Below are 24,416 nucleotides of genomic sequence, written 5' to 3'. Positions count from 1 at the left end.
TGTTATATTCACTTAATTGGTTATTGTTACAGCTGCTCTTTGAGTGCACATATCCGCAACAGTAGCCGTTATAGCTATACCAGTACTGTTGCCAACATATCGCTCTACAATCTCGCTAACTTTTCAACAAAATGTAGCTAAATCTCGCCAAAGTTTGTTAAAAAAATCCCCAGAAATGTCGCTAAAAATTAATAATAAATATCATTAAATCAAAATAAGAGAAACATACATATGCGGAGAAAAATATAATTTCCTCGTCGTCACCCTCTTCTGCAGAGTCTGGTTGTATTGTTGACGGCTGTGATGTTGAGGTGGAAGGTGTGGGAATAGCTGATTGTGAATACACTGCACTTGATCCAATCATTGATACTACACTTTCTGGCAAATTGTGAGTGTGGAAATTTTCACTGAAGCGTTTGACCACAATTGTTTTTGTGAAATCTAACACTTTTTAAATCTTATATACTAAAATATATTACAATCAGCAAAAACTAGAGTCTCATTTGCTTCACACGAACTGTCGGCACAAAATTCCAAAACTCAACTGCCTCGGGTCGGTTCGAAGTGGAAAATCTCCGCGTTGCGGGGAAGAACCAAGAATTCGCTGGAGCTCGCGACTCGTCACGTGTCAATCAAAGTTGCCACCGTTTGTGTATGTTGGATCAGTGGCATTGAGAGAGAGATCTAACCCGTGAGCATATTTCACCCCTGATCACTGATCACAAACATATAAGATCAGGGCTTTCACGTATGAATCATTAGACGACTCATGCACCCATGTCTCTTCAAAAACTAAGTGCACGACTTCAGTTGAATGTTTTAACTTAAAAGAAAGGAAAAAGTGGAAGAATATAAAAATCAGCAGAAAAGTCGCTAATCGTATTTTACAAAATTTGTCGCCGAGACTGATTCAAAATTCCCTAGATTTAGCGACTTATCGCTAAATATGGCAACACTGTAACCAGTAGCCGCTTATCAAAGAACCCGCCTAATGCAGGGGGGTAAGAGGGGTATAGCATGCGCGGCGCGAGGAATCTGAGCTGAGTTTTGCTTGTAGGAAATCTATGGTTCGTAACGCTTGCTGAACTGCTTATTGGAACAAACCTAATAATGATAGCAATAAATATTGGCTGCTATTTCAGGAAGTGGTAGGGCCTAATTTTATAGTAATCTTATGTTACAGGTTTTAAATCCACTGAACGCAGCTTGTCAACAAGGTGAAGGCGGGATCTGTGTTACACAGCTTCAGAGTGCGATACCAATGCAGAAGGAAATTTACACTTACAAGCCAGATTTAAACTTGGAATTGAGATATGGATTCTATAAACCTACAAGGAAGGAAGAGTTCTACAGTGACACATATGATTCTTTTATTCGTAAGTAGCAAATATCTGAAAGAAAATATGTACCCAATACATCATCAGCACTACCGCCACCACTAATTTAAATGCAAGACACACTCCAGGTCTAACTTCACCTATTAAAAAAGTGAATAAGTTAAAAATCGATGAAGCGATCTACATTTTTAGTCAGGCTTCTGAAGCTGTCATCGCTAGATGGCACTATTATCCAGGTGTCAAGATGATCGATGTGTACAGCAGCGAATAGGGATTATATAGAATGGACTCTGAGCAAATTTTCCTGTTTTGATTCTCTGTGTGCCGGCGTTTAGTTCCACTTTCTAGCGCTAGAGGTTAGTGTAATTGAACACACACTAAGATGATAATTGAATATAAGAGTTGAGACACAGAAATCAAACATCACCTACCTTTTTGTATAATCCAGTAACGCTTTGCTTCAAATAAATTCAAGTTAACAGCTTTTCCTTATTTCTCAGTGATAAGCTAGTTGTAATAATAATTTTTTATATTTTATATATAATAAATTATATTATAAAATAATATAATATATTATTAAATTATGTATCAAATTCGTTTAATATTTGTACACAATGTATAGGCATATGATTTTCCTTCTCATAGAAGTTTTGTTTTTTCCATTTTCAGCGTTAATCAAATCATTACATATTTTAATTGTTGATGGGGTCAACGTCTCAGCTCTCATTATAAAGAAATTCCTGAGTCTAAACATTACAGATAATGACGGATTTATTATTTCATCGATCGAAATTATTTTATTTGTGTACATGCGAGTATTACTAATGTATGCAACACGAGTACTAGAGGGGTAATATGTACTAATATATACTCTCTTTACGAAAGGAATGTCGAAAAATATACTCAAATAACCCATCTAAAGAAAGAGGTTTTAATTGTATACTACCATTTCAAAATATTCGTAACTAGCCGTACCCGTGCGCTCCGCTGCACCTGTTAGAAATAAATATAAAGTAATTACATAATTAAAATAGGACGTTTGATCCAGGGAACAACTTTCACAACAGCGCAAGATAATCTGCTTCGCTCATTACTCAATTTTTTTGCATCGCATTTATTGCATATATATTTTATGTATTTTAACACGATTCAATTGAGCATAGTTAAAATTTGAATTATAAAATAATGGATTGCTAAGCTAACGTACTATTACTGCATACTAAATCAATACACTCTCGTTGTTCGTTAATTCTCTGAGATTAAAATGAGTGTACATAAATATTATTTTAAGAAATACAGAAAACGAATGTACAAAATAGCCTATCACATTTTCTGTACATAAGAAGCTATTTTAATCTTACCTTCCTCGATTTACTCAGACGTTACTGTAATAACATTATAGCATTATGTCCATCTAGAGAAACTATACTTTCCAATGGTGAAATAATTAATTATACAAATCGGTTAATTTAGCTTCTGATATTACTTCATACAAACACAGAAACATTATCTGTAGGCTATGTTTAATAGCTTTTGATTGTTGATGTCCAAGGCCCCTGTTTCGATTGTTGTTGTCCAAGGCCCCTTATAGACGAAGTCATTTGTTCTTAATTTTTTGTACCGTCTTAGATGGCGTTATTTTAATTTTAAAACTCATTTATCTCATTAAATATCAGTCCTATCAAAATTTTGTAAAGAATAAAACTTATCGGAAATCATTTTTAAAGAAACATTTGTTATGTAACATGTTTCACAAAATCAATAATAAGCGAGATATTTCGATTTATTTAATTCAGGCCCCCTTATAACCACCCTTTCAAATGAAGTATTTTGAATGCCATATAGCCTAAAATCTAAGTTACGACGAACTTAATTTATATTCCAATTTTCATATAAATCGGTTCAGCCATTATTGCGTGAAAAGGTAACAAACATACAGACAGACATACAAACAAAAATTTCAAAAATGCGATTTTCGGTTTCAGGGTGGTTAATTATATATGTTAGGACCAATTATTTTTGGAAAATCGAAAATTACCAGAAAAATTTCGGCTACAGATTTAGTATTAGTATAGATGATGGACTCACTCGAGTTGAGTCTATTTGCTGGCGTAGTGGCGGATGGGATGGGAGGGGAATAGCGCTGCACTCGTCGTCATGGGAACGTGTCGACACAGGTCGAAACATTTTCGAACGATGAGTCTCTGAGTACAAGTGTGACTGCGTAACTGCCTCTACGTATGTTAAACTTCTAAAAACGTAACTTGGATACTGGAATTATGAAATTAGAGTTGTTGGGCAAATGGAAATAGAATTGTGTGTTTGCTAATTTTCACAAGGAGAGCGATATCCTAGAGCCCACCTACAATAACTGATTTTGTTCGTAACTTGTTTCCACGCAGAACAATAAACCTGTTTTGGAGATTATTTATTCCTCCCCCTGATCTTCGGTTGGTTCCCAAATAAAATATCATCAACGTGACCAGGTTCCCCATGTTCAAATATCAACAACGTGAGTAGGTTCCCATTTTCAAATATCAACAACGTGAGTAGGTTCCCATCTTCAAATATCAACAACGTGAGTAGGTTCCCATGTTCAAATATCAACAACGTGGGTAGGTTCCCCATGTTCAAATATCAACAACGTGAGTAGGTTCCCATTTTCAAATATCAACAACGTGAGCAGGTTCCCATGTCTAAATATCAAGAACTTCAGTAGGTTCCCCATGTTCAAATATCAACAACGTGAGTAGGTTTCCTATGTTCAAATATCAACAACGTGAGTAGATTCCCATCTTCAAATATCAACAATGTGAGTAGGTTCTCATGTTCAAATATCAACAACGTGAGTAGGTTCCTATGTTCAAATATCAACAACGTGAGTAGGTCCTCATGTTCAAATATCAACAAAGTGAGTAGGTTCCCTATGTTCAAATATCAACAACTTGAGTAGGTTTCCATGTTCAAATATCAACAACGTCAGTAGATCCCCATGTTCAAATACCAACAACGTGAGTAGGTTCTCCATCTTCAAATATCAACAACGTGAGTAGGTTCCCCATGTTCAAATATCAACAACGTGAGTAGGTCCCCCATATTCAAATATCAACGTGAGTAGGTTCCCCATGTTCAAATATCAACAACTTGAGTAGGTTCCCATATTCAAATATCAACAACGTGAGTAGGTTCCCATGTTCAGATATCAACAATGTGAGTAAGTTCACCATGTTCAAATATCAACAACGTGAGTAGGTTACCATGTTCAAATATCAACAACTTCAGTAGGTTCACCATGTTCAAATATCAACAACGTGAGTAGGTTCCCATGTTCAAATATCAACAACGTGAGTAGGTTCCCCATGTTCAAATAACAACAACGTGAGTAGGTTCCCATGTTCAAATATCAACAACGTGAGTAGGTTCCCATGTACAAATATCAACAACGTCAGTAGGTTCCCCATCTTCAAATATCAACGTGAGTAGTTTCCCCATGTTCAAATATCAACAACGTGAGTAGGTTCCCCATGTTAAAATATCAGCAACGTGAGTATGTTCCCCAATTTTAAATATCAACGTGAGTAGGATCCCCATGTTCAAATATCAACAACGTGAGTAGGTTCTCCATGTTCAAATATCAACAACGTGAGTAGGTTCCCCATGTTCAAATATCAACAACGTGAGTAGGTTCACCATGTTCAAATATCAACAACGTGAGTAGGTTCACCATATTCAAATGTCAGCAACGTGAGTAGTTTCTTATGTTCAAATGTTAACAACGTGAGTAGTTTCCCCATGTTGAAATATCAACAACGTGAGTAGGTTCCCCATGTTCAAATATCAACGTGAGTAGGATCCCCATGTTCAAATATCAACGTGAGTAGATTCTCCATGTTCAAACATCAGCAACGTGAGTAGATTCCCCTTGTTCAAATATCAACAACGTGAGTAGTTTCCCCATGTTCAAATATCAACAACGCAAGTAGGTTCGAAGGCTGTGTGGGAAGGGGATGTTAATCGATCGCATAGCAGAGTAAAGACATTGTTCAAATATCAACAACGGGGTTGAGGTAGCAGTTATTGCCTATAATGCCATCTACTCGTATATTCAATCATGACCCGTGGCTCCATGTACGTTAAAGTATAAATATCGATCATAAGTTTCAGTGATTAGCAGAGTAGTCGCAGTGGAAGTAAGGGACAGCCGTATTGCACTCAATGATGGATTTCACTACTATGGTCAGTGAAAAGGGGGAAAAAAACTCTTAGTTGTCAATGATCACAAGTTCGATTTTCAGAAAACATTATCTGGTGGTGTGGAAAGATATACTTGTGTTAAAGAGGATGTAAGTGTTCCGTGAAACTTTCTGATTCAGATATTATAATGGAATGCAACGTCGAACATAACCACGACACTTTTGATACTGGAACTTTACGTAAAATTATGAAGTCATTCGACGCAGCTTGTTCGCCAAGCACAAAACATTGTTAACCTACTTACTAGCGTAGACAGTAGTTGGCAGTCCTAAGTCTGTATAAAATGGGAAGGGAAATGTTTTCTGGCTTGGTCTAGCTGGGGAACCAAATTGCAGTACACAGATGACATCAACCTGGAACCAACTCTGGGTATAGCTCTAGGACGAACTGGGAACCGATTCACAGATTTGGGAACCAATTCCAGTACGCCCATTTTCCCACCTCATTGAGCATTCTGAAGACTAAGCACTTGTAAATTTAATCAAATATCGATTGAACTTGTTTTTGGGACAAATTATTTGATTATTTCAATATCTCTCTGTGCAGAAATTGGGCCGAACCTAACTATGAGAGCAATGATAAACAACATACAGCTTCTAACACCGTCGTCACCATTGACTTCTCAGATTGAAGACATTCCCGAAGACACGTTCTGCCCCAATGGAACGGATGGAATGCCCGTGTGTCCTGAAAATAGTCCTGGTATTTGCACCTGTCTGTCTCTGGTATATATTCCAAAGGGCGCGGTGGTACAAATGGTCCTCATAGACACATGTGAGTACATACATCAGGAGATGGATATGGGACGCTTTTCTTGAACAAAGTCTTGCACCATTCGGGCAATGGATGTTATATTTGTGGACAACCTGCTAGCAATATATTGATGAAGGAAGCACTTGAAAGTGTCAAATCCTTCATGTTATGTATTCATTTATACAATTTTTCCTGTTTTTTTTCTCTTCATCATGTGTGCTTTTTAAATCAAACCATTAACAATTTTAATATAAGACATAAATCGGATATCAATCTATCCTCTTTCAGTCTCAGTTTTTATAAAAATGATTTCACTTTTCACCTACTACGATCTACAATGCATTGCCTATTTATCCTAAACCTTTGAAAGGGCAAGGTTTAGAAGAGGATTAAACGAATTTCTACTTACTAATAACTAGGAACCGTCACAGGAGGCTACAAGGTGAAGTATTACTGGAGTTTATATTGTAGCGGATGAGTGCTTGCATGTAGCAAGCGAAGGACTTGTGTGTGCTCACACGACTTCTGTTTGGTCAAGTTGAGCAGAACGAAACGTAGACCATTTTAACAATTACACTAATATTTACAATTTATATTACTTACACTATGTACAGTAGTGGCATAAAAACCGGACCGGCCCTTGCAGCTGACTTCAGATCCTTGTTCACTCCAGAACACGATAGACTGGTAACTAAGACTTTCGTGGTTCGAATCCTGCCTGGGAAGGAAACTTTTTTTTTGTTCCTTATTCAAATTTATTCCCAATACTTTTTGATTGCAGCGATATTTTAACTTATTATTCCCAGAACATGAATTTTACGAGCTATCGAAAAGTATTGGGAATAAATTTGAATAAGGAACAAAAAAAAAGTTTCCTTCTCAGACAGGATTCGAACCACGAAAGTCTTAGTTACCAGTCCATCGCGCTCTGGAGTGAACAAGACTCTGAAATCAGCTACAAGGGTCGGTCCGGTTTTTTTTGCCACTACTGTACACAATTTTTACTATTTGTAAAGAATGTAGCTCTACATGGATTAAACATTTACAATATTATGTATAGTGTTGTGTACTGTAATGAAAGGTATTTTATTTCATAACACTATAGTCTACTTATTTTGTAAATATTGTATAAAGGGGGCTCAAAAATTGACTACTTTCAAAAGTCAATTTCCAAAATAATTCTTTTTCGTCTCCAGAATACGATCTCTCTTCAAATAAGACTTTCGTGGAATATGATTTTTATTTTTAATATGTCAGTTGTCCTTCATTATTAAATATATATTTTTTATACACATGATCTTGTTTAACACTAAATTGTAATTGTTTTAATCTCCGAATTATTACATGTAACTAAACACATCCACATTTTGCTATTATTATTATTATTATTATTATTATTATTATTATTATTATTATTATTATTATTATTATTATTATTATTATTATTATTATTATTGCATTGTCTTCTGAGTTATTTTAATTATATTTACTATTCATTTTTATAATGCTTGAGTGGAAGAGAATGCGTTTTGGTCTTAATTCTGCCAATGAAAATAAGTGAATTAAATAAATCAATCAATTTTTTTTATTTACATTAAAAAGATACATTGAGAAACTAACATATATACAGAAAACAGAAATACAAATTACGGAATTCACCCCCGTATGAGCAAACGCTCGTGGTCGGGAGTAAACTGACCTGTAGATAAGCAGAAAGACGAAGAAAAAATAAACAAATTAATATAAGCAATAAAATAGTACAGATTACAAAAACAAGAGCCTATATGATAAAAAAAACAATCACAGTTAAAAATGTTTGAAACCAATATTCACAAGTACGCCTATAATAATATAAGACTAATATTTACCAATTAATTATCTAACCCTAAGTTAAGTTCCCGTAATAATTTTTTTAATTTTCAGTTTAAATTTAATCATACTTATGTTAGCTAAAACAGGGTACTGAGAAATAAATTTGTTGTAAAATTTTAAGCCATAGTTAAAGCCATGTTTCATATGAGCAGCCGTTGAACTTTTGGATTCTATAAAATGAAATAATATGTTTCTTCTCGTATTATAATTATGTCAGTATGTGTGAAATTTTTCTTATTCTTATGAAAGAAAGTTAATAATGTATATTTATATATCTGCTCCAATTTGAAAACGTTAAAACCCAAATAAAGACATTTAGTAAGGTAATCAATAGACTTTTTCAGACAAATAAATGAACAAATAATTTCATTTGTAGGAAACATCATCGTAGTATCAGTCTTTATCACTATAATGCATTGTAAACAGTCTATGAGGTCCAATAGAACGTCAACTTCAGCACAAAAAAGATGCTGTGGCACGTGTCAAATATGAAGTCAGTCAAATCAGTAACCATATCTCCGTACGCCCTGGTACAAAATACGGACCCTACTCATAACATCTATTCAACTCATGAATTGTTGATGTCATGTAAATTGAATTAATCCGTTGGCTATATTGTAGGCCAATATATTTATAGCTGAATTAGTGATTGTACATGCTTGTAAATTGAATTCATCTGCTTGTTGTGTATTGTACATTTTTGTGTCTCGAATGGAGAATTGTAGATGCTCGTAAATTGAATTAATCTACTTGCTATATATTGTAGTATATTTTTTTTGTTGAACTAGTGAATTGTATAATTATATTATTATTGTAAATTGAATTCATCTGCTTACTGTGTACTGTATATTTTTGTATAGCAGAACTGGTGAATTGTAGATCTGCTTATTAACCAGTGTAGTATATTTTTGTATTTTATGAACCAGTGAATTGTATAATTGTGCTTGTAAATTGAATTCATCTACTTACTATGTATTGTATATTTTTGTACAGCTGAACTGGTGAATTGTACATGCTTATGAATTGAATTAATCTGCTTACTAACTAGTGTAGTATATATTTGTATTTTATGAACTAGTGAATTGTATAATTATGCTGTAAATTGAATTCATCTGCTTACTATTTATTATATATTTTTGTATAGCTGAACTGTGAATTGTACATACTCGTGAATTGAATTAATCTGCTTACTAACTAGTGTAGTATATTTCTGTATTTTATGAACTAGTGAATTGTATAATTATGCTGTAAATTGAATTCATCTGCTTACTATTTATTATATATTTTTGTATAGCTGAACTGTGAATTGTACATACTCGTGAATTGAATTAATCTGCTTACTAACTAGTGTAGTATATTTTTGTATTTTATGAAGTAGTGAATTGTATAATTATGCTGTAAATTGAATTCATCTGCTTACTATTTATTATATATTTTTGTATAGCTGAACTGTGAATTGTACATACTCATGAATTGAATTAATCTGCTTACTAACTAGTGTAGTATATTTTTGTATTTTATGAAGTAGTGAATTGTATAATTATGCTTGTAAATTGAATTCATCTGCTTACTATTTATTGTATATTTTTGTATAGCTGAAGTGTGAATTGCATATACTCGTGAATTGAATTAATCTGCTTACTAACTAGTGTAGTATATTTTTGTATTTTATGAAGTAGTGAATTGTATAATTATGCTTGTAAATTGAATTCATCTGCTTACTATTTATTGTATATGTTTGTATAGCTGAACTGTGAATTGTACATACTCGTGAATTGAATTAATCTGCTTACTAACGAGTGTAATATATTTCTGTACTTTATGAACTAGTAAATTGTATAATTATGCTTGTAAATTGAATTCATCTGCTTACTATTTTTTTTTAGTTATTTATGTAATACTTTACACTTGAGCTACATTAGGCATTGCAGCCCGAAAGAGCTCGTGCTCGGGCGCAGTTCAGATCAGTTATACAAAATATATCACAAAATTAAGAGAGTTCATTGAGCACAATAACATTAATAAATGGTAAAATAATACAGCATGTAATAATAGGGTCTATATATAAATATAAAATACAAAAGTGAATAAATATTAGAGTATCAATTTTAACTGAATTAGCTTAAACAATTAAATAATTAATTTGATTTGTTTCTTAAATCTGTGTGTGTTAAGTGTACTTAGCTCAGGGTAAGCTCTAATTAATTCATTATATATTTTGGGTCCAAAACTTCTGCTGTGTTTTAATCCAGCAGTTGTGTGGCATTTCGGAGTAATTAGAAAGAAACTGTAATTTTATCTCGTATGGCATTCATGAGGATCATATTTCAATTGTATTGTATATTTTTGTATAGCTGAACTGGTGAATTGTACATGCTCGTGAATTGAATTAGTCTGCTTATTAACTAACTAGTGCAGTATATTTTTGTATTTTATGAACTAGTGAATTGTATAATTATGCTTGTAAATTGAATTCATCTACTTGCTATGTATTGTATATTTTTGTATAGCTGAACTGTGAACTGTACGTGCTCGTGAATTGAATTAATATGCTTACTATATTGTATATAATCATGGCTCAATTAGTGATTGTACATGCTTGTAAATTGAATTGAATTGAATTAGTCTCTTGGAAAGTCAAGGCAGAAAATGAGATCATACAGTATGAGGCAAATATTGTAAAACATAGAAACGAAATGTTACTTCAATTTGCAGATAAGGGCAGTCTCAGCCACCCGTTCCACCTTCACGGGCATGGATTTAACGTCATATCTGCGGGTTATTTACCACCAGAACTCATGAATGCAAAAGACATTGATGGACTTTTGAGGACAAGGAAGCTTCAGTTTCCAAAAAGTCCCGTCATGAAGGATACGTTGGCAGTGCCTGCACTGGGTTACGCTGTTATACGATTCATTGCCAACAACCCTGGTAAGAGTAACTATATGCTGTGGAGTATGACGTTATTTACTGAAATGAATTGAATTTGAGATTACAAATTATATACTTACTTACTGGCTTTTAAGGAACCCGGAGGTTCATTGCCGCCCTCACATATGCCCGCCATTGGTCCCTATCCTGAGCAAGATTAATCCATTCTCTATCATATCCCACCTCCCTCAAATCCATTCTAATATTATCTTCCCATCTACGTCTCGGCCTCCCTAAAGGTCTTTTTTCCTCCGGCCTCCCAACTAACACACTATATGCATTTCTGGATTCGCCCATACGTGCTACATGTCCTGCCCATCTCAAACGTCTGGATTTAATGTTCCTAATTATGTCAGGTGAAGAATACAACGTGTGCAGTTCTGTGTTGTGTAACTTTCTCCATTATCCTGTAACTTCATCCCTCTTAGCCCCAAATATTTTCCTAAGCACCTTATTCTCAAACACCCTTAACCTATGTTCCTCTCTCAAAGTGAGAGTCGAAGTTTCACAACCATAAAGAACAACCGGTAATATAACCGTTTTATAAATTCTAACTTTCAGGTTTTTTGACAGCAGACTGGATGAGAAAATCTTCTCAACCGAATAATAACAGGCATTTCCCATATTTATTCTGTATTTAAATTCCTCCCGAGTATCATTTATATTTGTTACTGTTGCTCCAAGATATTTGAATTTTTCTACCTCTTTAAAGGATAAATTTCCAATTTTTATATTTCCATTTCGTACAATATTCTCGTCACGAGACATAATCATATACTTTGTCTTTTCGGGATTTACTTCCAAACCTATCTCTTTACTTGCTTCCAATAAAATTCCTGTGTTTTCCCTGATCGTTTGTGGATTTTTTCCTAACATATTCACGTCATCCGCATAGACAAGCAGCTGATGTAACCCGTTCAATTACAATTTATATATACAAATAAAATCAGATCACGTGTGTACAAGTAAATTAACAGTTCAAGTTTCGAGAAATAAATTTTAATTATTTCTCTTTGAAGCAAAGACAACGCACTAAGAAATGATTTAGCACTTCTTTCCTAACCTGACCATAAGTTGATTGAGAATCGGTGCTGATGACTTGTTTCTTCAACTGCATGGGGATTTTCATCAGCCCACACATGCTGATTACGAAAATTCACAACACCATCTCTGCTGAACTCCGCTCATATCCGCAACCAGACTTTTGTTTTCAGTATTCCTTGCGACGTATCATTATTCCATGCCAAGGGTGTCAACTATGTTATGGTTATCTGGTAGTCTGCTGTATTGTAGAGTAGAGAAATGCATTGCCATAAATGGACGTTACATTGAGAACCTTCTATGAACAAGTGTTCAGATCTCAGAAAGTATATGTTGTAGGACCCATGTTTATTAGACGTTATTTTCTTGTTTTGATGCATACTATCACCTCCTAAAATATTAGATACGTTTTCCTTAACACCCTGTATAACTTGAATGAGGTTTGGGGATGCGAAGGTAAACATGTATTTTGGGGGGAAGGCCTACGATGGCAAAAAAGATTGAATACCGCTGATGTATATCATTGTAGTGTAACTTAGTATAGGTTAATATAATAATGTAGGGGAGTCGGGTAGTATCGGACATCGGGTAGTATCGGACAGAGCGTTTCTTTCATCTACCACCATATGGTAGTAGGCTACCTGAATGACATGGTTACGTTTCTCTATGCGACATCACAAAAACGTAACCATGTCAATCAGGTACTATCATCGTGTGGTAGATGAAAGAAACTCACTGTCCGATATTACCCGATGTCCGATACTACCCGACTCTCCCCTAACACATGGGTTGATTTTCAGGTTTCTGGTACTTTCATTGCCACTTTATGTATCATCACGCAATTGGAATGGGCGTAATTCTTCAAGTGGGAGATACGAAGGATCATCCAAAACTACCGAAAGGACTGCCGAAGTGTGGAAATTATCTTCCACCAGTGAATGTCAAATAAAAGATGAACAAGAGTATAAGAAACTGAATAGAAGAAATAGTCTACCCTCCTGAATCTTGGAGTATAGTATACTATACTTCTTACACATAAAAGTATGTCTCAGGACTCAGGAGGTTAAAATGTCGGGATTTAGGGCAGCTAACACCTCTCTAACACGCTCATCAGTTCGGAGTGAAATAATTAAATATTTACGTTTAAATGATCTGAACAGGACATGGAAATAGTGCCACATTTAAGACATTGCATTGTTATTTATACTTAGTTTTATATGTAGATAGAAGTTTATTCTCTGTGAGCTAAATGAATATGACATAACGTGCAAATCTAGCTTTTAGCTTAATGTCCCTGTGAAGCAGACTTGAATAATTTGAATGGAAAAATTGTTCTGGAGCCGGGTATCAATCCTGGCATCTTTGGCTGAACACATCAACGCTCTAACCGACTGAGCTACTCAGGAACTTCATCCGACACCGTCTCAAATTTTCCCTTTGTATCCACATAGTTCGAGTGGGTTGACAAGACGTCAGAAACCCATGTCGAGTTCTCACACACACTGTGTGACTTGAAATCGTGGATTTTTGTTAACGTACGTATAGTAACGTATATACAGAATGTCCCAAATTGTTGTATACACATTTTGAAACACTATTTCTCAGCAACGAGATGAGACAAATACGATTTTTGTGGTTTTGTATTCCTTAACTCCGTACTAATTCAAAATGGTCCCTTCTGTCACAGTACACTCCCAACAACGACGTACAACAGAGCGACATACTGGATTGTTGCTAATGGAATATCATTACAGGCATGTTCAATCTAAACTCTCAGTTCCTCCAGTGTTTGTGGTTTTGTGGCGTACACTGTGTTCTTTAAAGCTTCCCATAGGTAGAAGTCTGGAGGGGTTAAATCCAGAGATCGAGGCGGAAATTCCGCAGCACTTTCTCTTCGTCCCATCTATCTCTGATTGAGTGTGCGATCAAGAAAATTCCTCACATTGACATGAAAGTGAGCTGGAGCCCCGTCTTGTTGAAAGTAAAACCCATTTTCATTCTCAAAGAGGTCATTAAGACGTGGAATAGTAGTTTCCAACCTTTGCAGGTATTTCTCACCAGTGACAGTCCCTTCGAAGAAAGACACCACCCACACAATACTGTTACTCCTGGAAGATTGATGGTCTTTTCTTGAAAGATGTGTGGATTTTCGTTAGCCCGGTACACACAATTGTGCCGGTTAATTGTGCCATCAAGTTTAAATGTGGCTTCATCTGACCAAACAATTAAGTCTTGAAAATCTTCCCTTTCATCACACATGTTCAAGAAGCACCCACAAACTTCCAGTAGCCTATCTGGGTCGTCCTCATTTAGTGCGTGGACAAGTCTCGGAATGTAAGGCTTTCATTTTTGAGCTCGCAAAATTCTATGAACATTGGATTTGCTGATACCAATCTCACGATAATATTGCCTCATTAACTTCTTTGAGGATTGTCCAAAAGCCTGCATGATTGCATCAACACTCTCTTTATAGGTGCAACTTCTCTTTCATTAGCCCCACCCCTTCAACACTTCTTGCACCGTTCCATTCCTTCGACTTCAAATTTGTCTCGGATTCTTGTGATAGTTAACCTTGTTGGTGGTTGTGTTCCAAATTCCACCCTCCAACGTCGTTGAACCTCAACAACATTCTCCACTTTCCAATAACATTTTAGTAGGCCTATCCAGTTACGTTTATCGAACGATAATTGCACCGCCATGTTTTTTTTATAAAAAGATGAACATGTTTCCATCCTTTCCACTGCCTTCTGAATCATAAACCGCAAAAATCGTATTTCTATCTCAGTCTTTGCTGTAAAGTACTATTTCAAAGAGTGTATACATCAATTTGGGACACTCCGTGTTATGCAAGTCTAGCTTTCCCCAGTAATTTTCATGTCTACTGTTTTATCAATATTAAGTGAAAGAGAATTTGCACTACGCCAATCATAAATAAGTAAGTGAAGATCATTAACAGAAATAATATCACTGGCGTTACAACTAATTTTTAGTGCAAGGTCATCTGCAAAGGCATTACATGTTCATTTTTAACGTTGGCGGGTAAATCGTTAATATATACAATAAAAAAACAGGACCCAAAATGGAATCTTGATGGACACCATGCTTAACCAATTTGTTCTCTGATGTATTATCCCCATTAATACATACATATACTGATATCTGTTCGAAAGAGATTCTCTACTTTTATCTTCGCAATTATCCCTGTTTTGTAATAATTGTATTGGGTTTGTAATTGTATTGAAATTTTGTTATATTCCATTTAGTAGGCCTACAAAATAGTCATTTATAGGAACCGGTCCCGAACACGAGCTTGCTCAAACGGGTGCTCGCTACATTAGTAATATGTATTTATTTTATATTGTATGTAGCAATAAATACTAAATGCTGGGTAACTTTCGGCGCTGGATCTTGCACTCATTTCGCTAACATTATCACCTTCATGTCATTCAGACGCTATATATTGGTAGAGTTGATAAAGTGTCGTAAAACAACTAACCTAAAAACTCTCTCTGTCAGAATTGAGAAAAGATGACTCGCCTGTCAGCATTGTGTTCACGAATACCATCCTGATCACCCTCGGGGCATTGATAAAATCATCGCGTGGATATAATATGTCTGTTCCGGGAAAACCAAGTGTTATATACCTATCTAGCTTTAAACAAATGAGTTAGTGACTTAAATTGTAATACAGAATGTCATTTCATTTCTTTTCATACCTATCAGTAAAATTTACGTACAGTATGAGATGTCACAAATAAAGTAAAACGTGACGAATAGTTGTTGTTGTTACAAATGACTTTATTGGAATTTAATCCTTTACATATCTGGCTACTTACTACGAAATAAATTACATAGTAAGAAAACAAGTCGGGCGGAAATTAAAACAAAGAAAACAAATAACATATACATATCTAGCTTTCAGGTAAAGCTCCTTGTGAAGCATATTTCAATAATTTCAAAGTGTCGGGTGAAGTTCCTAGGTAGCTCAGTTGGTCAGAGCGTTGGTGCGTCCAGCCAGAGGTCCCGGGATCGATACCCACTCCTGAACAATTTTTTCCTTGAAATTATTCAAGTCTGCTTCACAGGGAGCTTTATCTGGAAGCTAGATTTGCATAATATATACGTTACTATAGGTACGTTAACAAAAAAAAACACAATTTCAAGTCAAATAGAGTTTGTTAGCACTCGATGTTAGTTTCTGACGTCTTGTCAGCCCACTCGAGTTATGTGGATGCAAAGGAAACGATCGAGACGTTGTCGGGTGTAGTTCCTGGGTAGCTCAGTCTGTTAGAGCGTTGGTGTGTTCAGCCAAAGATCCCGGGATCGATACCCGGCCGCGGAACAATTTTCCCTTGAAATTGTTCATGACGTAATGTATTTTCATTTTGAAAATGTAATTAGCGATAAGCTGAACTTATATACAGTTTTCAGAAAAAGATGTCCAAGAAGAGCACTGGAGAAAACAAGGATATAATACCAATTAATTTAAATACAGGTCTCTACACTCCACGATAGCTTATTATGGAGATATCACGGCTTGAATCTATTAGTCATCATCATCATCATCATCATCATCATCATCTTCATCATCACATATATTGAGTTCCTCTAGCATGTCTGTGCTTCTTAGAAGACATTATCCGAGCACTCTGGATAGCCTACAGCATTACTCCCTCTGTTCCAAAATATGGTATAGTAACAAAGAAAACAAGTTTGATTATTGCGCATGCGCGCACGAAAAGTTTTGCTGTTTGGTATTCTGTTCAATATGAAAGGGACTATCAGACAGTTCAGTTGTGAATATTTCTAGTCTTCTGTAGTGCACCAAACTATAATATTTAAATATAGTTTATTATAGACAGAAATAAAATGGACACGTGCTGTGGTGTTCCTGCCGCCGAAAATGGAACACGAACACAATCAATTTTGAATAGGACATCTAAGGCACAACAGCCGTATAAAAACGGGTTGTAATTTATTGCAGTTTTTATGTTAATTTGCCTCTCTCAAAACGATATTTGCTTTTTTCTTTTATTAATTTAACATCACATAGAATGAAATGTACTTTATTTATTAGTTTTTCTTGTGTTAATTTATCATATAAATAAGTATCTAGAAGATGCATTAAAGTTACATTGTATTACTGAGGACTTTAACAAATGTATACCATATTTTGGAACGGAATAAATGACATCTTTCTATACCATATTTTGGAACAGAGGGAGTAATACTTAAAAATATTACATGGATATATTATAACATGAAATGTTTATATGTAATATAATGTACAGAATCAAGAAACTGTAGTGGTAATGTGTATATTAAATATGTGTAATAGACCGTATAATACAGTATGTGGGAAGTGCACAGGAAATTGTTTTATGTAATAGCAAGAGGAAGAATAAAAATTAATAGATTATATAGTCAAGATATTCTCAAACTTAGAAACCCTCTGGGCCCTCACTCCAAGCAACATAGTTTTTGTAGGTCCTTTCAGAATTACATTTTCCTTGTTAATTGATGGTTAGGGAGATTATTAATTGAGTGGTTAGGTAAAACTAATACAAAACATCACATCGTACTTCTGTTATTTACTTCTCAAAGTAAGGCGAGTGGAGTCGCGGACATAATGTGAACTATCGCGATCTCGCTACACGAACGCAGAAGAAGTACAAGTGGCGCTCCGGGCTACAGGACTCCACTGGCCTTGATCGAGTAATACCTTATTTATCAACAAACGTCACTGTTGTATATTCAACCATATTTCTGTGGTTTTGAAGCCAAAATTATTAATTATACTGTCTCGTGATAGATAAATTAATAAAACTGTTATTGCTTTGGTTAGAATTAGTACTTCGTATTCAGCGGGCCCCAATCAACACAAAATGACATTATCTCTTCGACGGTTAATTTGGGGAACCATGTTTACAGAAACATTTTGCTTCTCTTCGTTTTTACTTCTCATCCCTAAATTTTTACCATCACTTTTGAAACACTCTGTAAAAACTGTAAAATACCTATAGGCCTAACACATTTCAATGACAATGACAAATCAAAGAATTTTATAAAATAAGACATTGATATGTGTAGTAATCCACTTGTAAATATATTTTTATGTGGCCTTTCGATAAGCGACAGAGTTTTTACAGCAAATATAGGCTATTACAGGGGACTCCTCATTTTCTTTCGCTCAGAGAGAAGCTAATCGAGAATTTATATCGCTCAGGAGATGTCGAAAGACATAACAATGGCAATCGTTACCCAATGACGGACGATTTAAGAATGTTGCTTTATTCCAAGTCGTCCTGTTGCCATATCTTATACTCACCAAGGAATGTAGTAATTGTGTCATATATACCATTTATAGAGTTCTAATACCCAGATAAGATTACTTATCCGCATGACATCCATATTTGTTACACAGATAAATTCCAAATAGGAATATTTGTGTAGCGAAATAATGACATTTTAAAAACACACAGCTCCACGTGCTGCTTCTTGGTGCACGATTCTCTCAACTTAGACCACCAAGAGAACAAGAATGTAGTCTGTATTCTATATACATTTTAAAATGCATACATGAAACGACACTCGTTTAAAATAATATATTTCACTTCATTTTAACTAATTTTCTACTTAGTTGTGTAAAATAACGAACAACTGGATCTTACAGTAGAGAAAATTGAAAATGGTAAGTTTATTACAGCACTTTTAATGTTATTTAAGTGTAAGATCCATTGCATTTATCAGATAATTATACTGAAGGTATAAGGTTTTATATTTGTGTTGCTCTCTGAAATATCGCTATGCATACAGTTGACAAATTGTTACGGATTTTGTTCTTTATTATTGTTATTGTTATTATTATTATATTTGTTCCTTTTTACTATCTATGTATAATTCTCAGGAATCAGGGAAGGACGACAATTTGTCTCAAAATTCACTTAAATTTGCTTCTCGAAATAGACCTACTGTTGTATGTACAAAACAACTGATATAAATTCTAAAACAGACCATAATTTATAGGTGTAATAGTTACTGACTTACTTACTGGCTTTTAAGGAACCCGGAGGTTCATTGCCGCCCTCAAATAAGCCCGCCATTGATCCCTATCCTGAGCAAGATTAATCTAGTCTCTATCATCATGTCCCACCTCCCCCAAATCCATTTTAATATTATCTTCTCATCTACGTCTCGGCCTCCCCAAAGGTCTTTTTCCCTCTGGCCTCCCAACTAACACTCTATATGCATTTCTGGATTCGCCCATACGTGCTACATGCCTTTCCCAACTCAAACGTCTGGATTTAATGTTTCTAATTATGTCAGGTGAAGAATACAATCCGTGCAGCTCTGCGTTTTGTAACTTTCTCCATTCTCCTGTAACTTCATCCCTCTTAGCCCCAAATATTTTCCTAAGAACCTTATTCTCAAACACCTTTAATCTATGTTCCTCTCTCAAAGTGAGAGTCCAAGTTTCACAACCATACAGAACAACCGGTAATATAACTGTTTTATAAATTCTAACTTCTAACTTATAGGTCTAATAGTACAAGTAAAAATGTCCTGAGTCATATCTGTCTGGTCTAAGGCATCATGCCTTGGATAACGTTACGGAATGAACACTGATTTGAGTTTTCATGGGGAAAAGAAAATCTGTCATGACAGTTGGACCAGTGTACAGAACCGGTGTCTACTGATAATCGTGATAGGGAGCTACAGTGAGTAGTGAAATCCGATTTCGCAAGCCATATATAACAGCTGAATAATCAAAGTGTTGATCACATGTTTCCCGTATTGGTTGGATGATCGTTCACCTCAGCTAAGCATGTTAATCTTAGGCCTCCATAGACTATATGGAAATCGTGTATAATTAAAAACAAAGCAAGAACTTAATACCTATTGGCCATATTCATAGATATTCTTAGCGCGGGCTTCCAGTGGATGATCAGCGAACTAACGTTTTTCGTATTCATAAACCAGTGTTAGCGATATGATATGAATCCTGTACAAGTAATCAGTCGTTAGCCGGGGCTAGTTTAGCACGCTCGTAGCGCGGGACAGCGAAATGTCTATGCATAGCACCCTAAGGGAACGAAAACTGAACCAATTTAGTTCCATTGGAATTTTAACAAACCGTCTGTTTTTTCCCACAATTCATGATCAGTTGGAGTGCAAAAACTTTAGCAATGATTATGTTTTCATTCAGCTTCTATCAGAACATAGATAATTTGGCAGTTATTTTAAAAAGTTTTATGGCATTTTGAATCGTAAAAATTGTTTAACAGAGGTGCATCTATGTAAGCAAAGTACGACTTAATGGGGTAGCACCTTTCATTTTACACCTAACCGGCTACAACTTTTGTTTTATTTTCCTACCATAGTAACCGATTATGACGTCTTTCCTATCATAGTAAATGATTAAGACGTTTCTGAAATATTATAATATCTACAAATCTATGCTAATAATAAATCTGTAGCCAAAATTTTTCTGGTAATTTTCGATTTTCCAAAAATAATATTGGTCCTAACATATATAATTAACCGCCCTGAAACCGAAAATCGCCTTTTTTGAAGTTTTTTTTGTATGTCTGTCTGTCTGGATGTTTGTTACCTTTTCACACAATAATGGCTGAACCGATTTATATGAAAATTGGAATATAAATTAAGTTCGTTGTAACTTAGAATTTAGGCTATATGGCATTCAAAATATTTTATTTAAAAGGGGGGTTATAAGGGGGCTTGAATTAAATCGAAATATCTCCCTTATTATTATTTTTCATGAAAAATATTATATAACGAAAGTTTCTTTACAAATAATTTCCGATAAGTTTTATTCTATGCAAAATTTTTATAGAATTGATATTTAATGAGATAAATTTGTTTTAAAATTACAATAACAACGCCATCTAAGGCGGTGTAATGAAATAAAAAACAAATGACTTCGCCTATAAGGGGCCTTGGACAAGAACAATCGAAAGCTATGAAACATACGGCAGACAATGTTTCTGTGTTGGTACGAAGTAATATCGGAAGCTAAATTAACCGATTTGTATAATTAATTATTAATTCACCATTGGAAAGTGTACTTTCTCTAGATGGACATAATGCTATAATGTTATTACAGTAACTTCTGAGGGAATCGAGGACAGGTAAGATTAAAATAGCTTCTTATGCACAGAAAACTTGATAGGCATTCGTTTCCTGTATTTCCTAAAATAATTGTTATGACCAAATGAGTGGTCTCTGGATCAAAATGATCGCATTTTAATTTTTTTTAATACAATTTAAATTAAGTAGGCCTAACATAATAAACGATTTATCCTTCTATCAAACACGAATGTTCCCTGGACTAGATGTCCTATTTTAATTATGTAATTACTTTATATTTATTTCTAATGGGTGCAGCGGAGAGCACGGGTACGGCTAGTTCTCAATAATTTTTGTTCCAATAACGTGCAAAATACAATTATTAATTCATTTTCTTTTAAGAGAGGCTATACGAATCAAAATACCATAAAACGTTGTACAATACATAACTCGCTGTCGCTCGTTTAGTCAAATTCCATGCTCGCATGTTAAATTCTACATAACGGTCTTGTAACGTAAATAACTACAACATTAATCTTCAAAGTATTATTAGTGCTTAAGTATAGAGTGCGGTTAACACAATACCCACAAGGGAAGTATCACATGCCGAAACTTACCTCGAAACTTTGGTGACATAACCGATGTGCTACGAGAAGATCACGTGCAAAACATTAGCTGCCTGTTTCCACTGCAAGGCCCCGAAATCGAAGCTGGAATCCTTCTGTGGCCAGACGATAACGCGGCGCAGCTGGACATCCCTGCCTCACTGGCGAGCGGAGTGGAGTGCGTGTGTGAAATGGAGTAAACTCTCTCGCGTCCCATCTTCTCAATGAAGTATAAACAAGAGACAGAAGTAACTGGCAACGATTGAATGTTTAAAACACAATTCTTTTCGGCACCATGCACAACGAATAAACACTACATAGTCACACTGATCTTGAATATCATTAAAGTTATCTCGTGACCTTTCCTGTCGCCCGCTCTTCCTTATCGCAGTGTTTGATTCGTATTCCTTCCGTCGGTATTCCATACTTGCGAGACCTATAACCCTGTAGTCGTCCGCTTGTATTACTGACGTTGACTCACGTACGTCTGTTCGCTGCTGATTGCCACCCACCGCTCCACTGGCTTGCACACAAGAAGGGCTGTCCATTCCAACTAGTAGCCTATTGTATCCACTTCCTTATTACTTACATGCAAAATTCCGGGGTTTATTTCGGGGCCTTGCAGTGGAAACAGGCAACTAATATTTTTCACGTGGCCTTCTCATAGTACATCGGTTATGTCACCAAAGTTTCGAGGTAAGTTTCGGCATGTGGAGTGTGATACTTCCCTTGTCAGTTACTACTGGCAACAGAAAGCTTTCATAAAAACTGTTGCAACAATTCATTCCAATCATTCACCAACAGATTCATCCTTATACCAAAATATTTCTACCAACTTATTTCTTGCTTATGATTTATCAAGCCTATATAGGATGATTCATGAAGAATGATAATAACTTTAGGGTATGATTCTCCAGCCTTTTAAGGAAAAATTGTTCGTATAGCCATGGGTTCTATTTCGAACAGTTAAGAAACTACGGTCTTGTTTATTTGTTAAACATGAACGCATCGATAAGAACCCCGCGCTAATATATGATTGCCTGTGACATAACCTTGTTAAAAATATACTCGTGAGGCGTAACTGTGTAGGAAGATGCATTATGTAAATTAAGATAATAGAGGCTATGCTTTTACACCGGATGTCAGGGACAAATTAATGTCAAAATTGGTGACGCAAACAATAAGAGATTCACACGCGAGGCCAGAAGTAGATTTTTTTAGTAGGTTGTTTTACGACGCTTTATCTACATCTCAGGTTATTTAGCGTCTGAATGAGATGAAGGTGATAATGCCGGTGAAATGAGTCCGAGGTCCAGCACCGAAAGTTACCCAGCATTTGCTCATATTGGGTTGAGGGAAAACCCCGGAAAAAACCTCAACCAGGTAACTTGTCCCGACCAGGAATCGAATCCGGGCCACCTGGTTTCGTGGCCAGACGCGCTGACCGTTACTCCACAGGTGTGGACCAGGAGTAGATGGCGGGACATTAAAATCCCCTGCAAACATCGTCTTCGACTACAATAACATTAGGTATAATACATACTATATGTATATGTGTGTATAAAGTATAAATATTCTAGCTACTAGTCTCTAAACGTGATTTACAACTATGAAAAACATAGCTATTTTTAGACTCAAATAATCATTGTCCTTTAACCACTCGAAATCGGACACTTATTTATACAAACTTCTTACTTCAAACTGCTTCAAAAACATGCCCTAAAGTTATTTGGTTTCTTCGTGAATTATTCTGTATGTAAAATTATCGTGCTGTTCCATTTTATATGAATCATGCTTCGATTTTATGGTGTGTTTTGTTTCCAAATTCATTCCTAACATACTCACTGAAGAATAGAGTTATAATAAACGGAGATTCAATGATGATGATGATAATAATAATAATAATAATAATAATAATAATAATAAAGAAGAACGGCGCACAAATGTGCATTTGGTAATATATCAGTTTTTGGAATATTCCATGAGTGAGTCTGTTCTCTTCTGACATTTTCTGAAATGGTATCGCTCACACAGTTCACCACACATAACCACATGTACACTCCACTGAGGGCTCGTGGAACCCTCGTCGTGTGCAAAGCTTATGATGGAAGCCATGCCCTGCCAGCCTAGTCAGGGCGCTCCTCATGCAGTTGTTCGGTTCCATCCATCTTCTGTCCAGCATGGCGTCTGTAGCATACAGCGTATTCCGAATCTCACCGGTCCGGTGGCATCAATGACGTCACGTTGCAGCGAAATAAGGAACAACACTGCTGGAAGGATCGATGCTGTCATGGCGACTGTGTAAGTGGTTATCTGTGCTACGCTAGCAAAATTTTGCGCAATTTCCGTACTGTCATCTCGTTCAAAGAAAAGAAATCATAAACAACTTATTTCTTGAACCAGTAGTAATAACTGGTCCGTTGACATGTTCGCTCATAAGCCATTAACATGTTGTTTTTACGTTGTGCTCATTACAAACAATACAGCAGAACTAAAGCAGAACACACCGCCATGACACAACAGTGCACGATGTCAT

The 24,416-nt window shown here is 35.5% G+C and overlaps 2 protein-coding genes across 2 annotated transcripts in view; both read left to right on the top strand.

The window, feature by feature from the left end:
• LOC138695066 (uncharacterized) overlaps window positions 1-15,580 on the top strand; it is a 48,009-nt gene extending 32,429 nt beyond the window's left edge. Inside the window, exons 9-12 of the mRNA XM_069819427.1 lie at window positions 1,184-1,376; window positions 6,138-6,365; window positions 10,932-11,147; window positions 12,989-15,580. Coding sequence (XP_069675528.1) covers window positions 1,184-1,376; window positions 6,138-6,365; window positions 10,932-11,147; window positions 12,989-13,137 — 786 coding nt within the window. The 3' untranslated portion in view covers window positions 13,138-15,580. The remainder of the gene's footprint in view (window positions 1-1,183; window positions 1,377-6,137; window positions 6,366-10,931; window positions 11,148-12,988) is intronic.
• Window positions 15,581-18,658: 3,078 nt separating this feature from the next.
• LOC138701446 (uncharacterized) overlaps window positions 18,659-24,416 on the top strand; it is a 48,299-nt gene continuing 42,541 nt past the window's right edge. Inside the window, exon 1 of the mRNA XM_069832068.1 lies at window positions 18,659-18,879. Coding sequence (XP_069688169.1) covers window positions 18,877-18,879 — 3 coding nt within the window. The 5' untranslated portion in view covers window positions 18,659-18,876. The remainder of the gene's footprint in view (window positions 18,880-24,416) is intronic.

The sequence above is a fragment of the Periplaneta americana genome, chromosome 1 (assembly GCF_040183065.1).
Source record: "Periplaneta americana isolate PAMFEO1 chromosome 1, P.americana_PAMFEO1_priV1, whole genome shotgun sequence".
In the NCBI taxonomy this organism is placed as follows: domain Eukaryota; kingdom Metazoa; phylum Arthropoda; class Insecta; order Blattodea; family Blattidae; genus Periplaneta; species Periplaneta americana.
The sequence above is the reverse complement of the archived record's forward strand: the minus strand, read 5'-3'. Positions and strand labels throughout refer to the sequence as shown.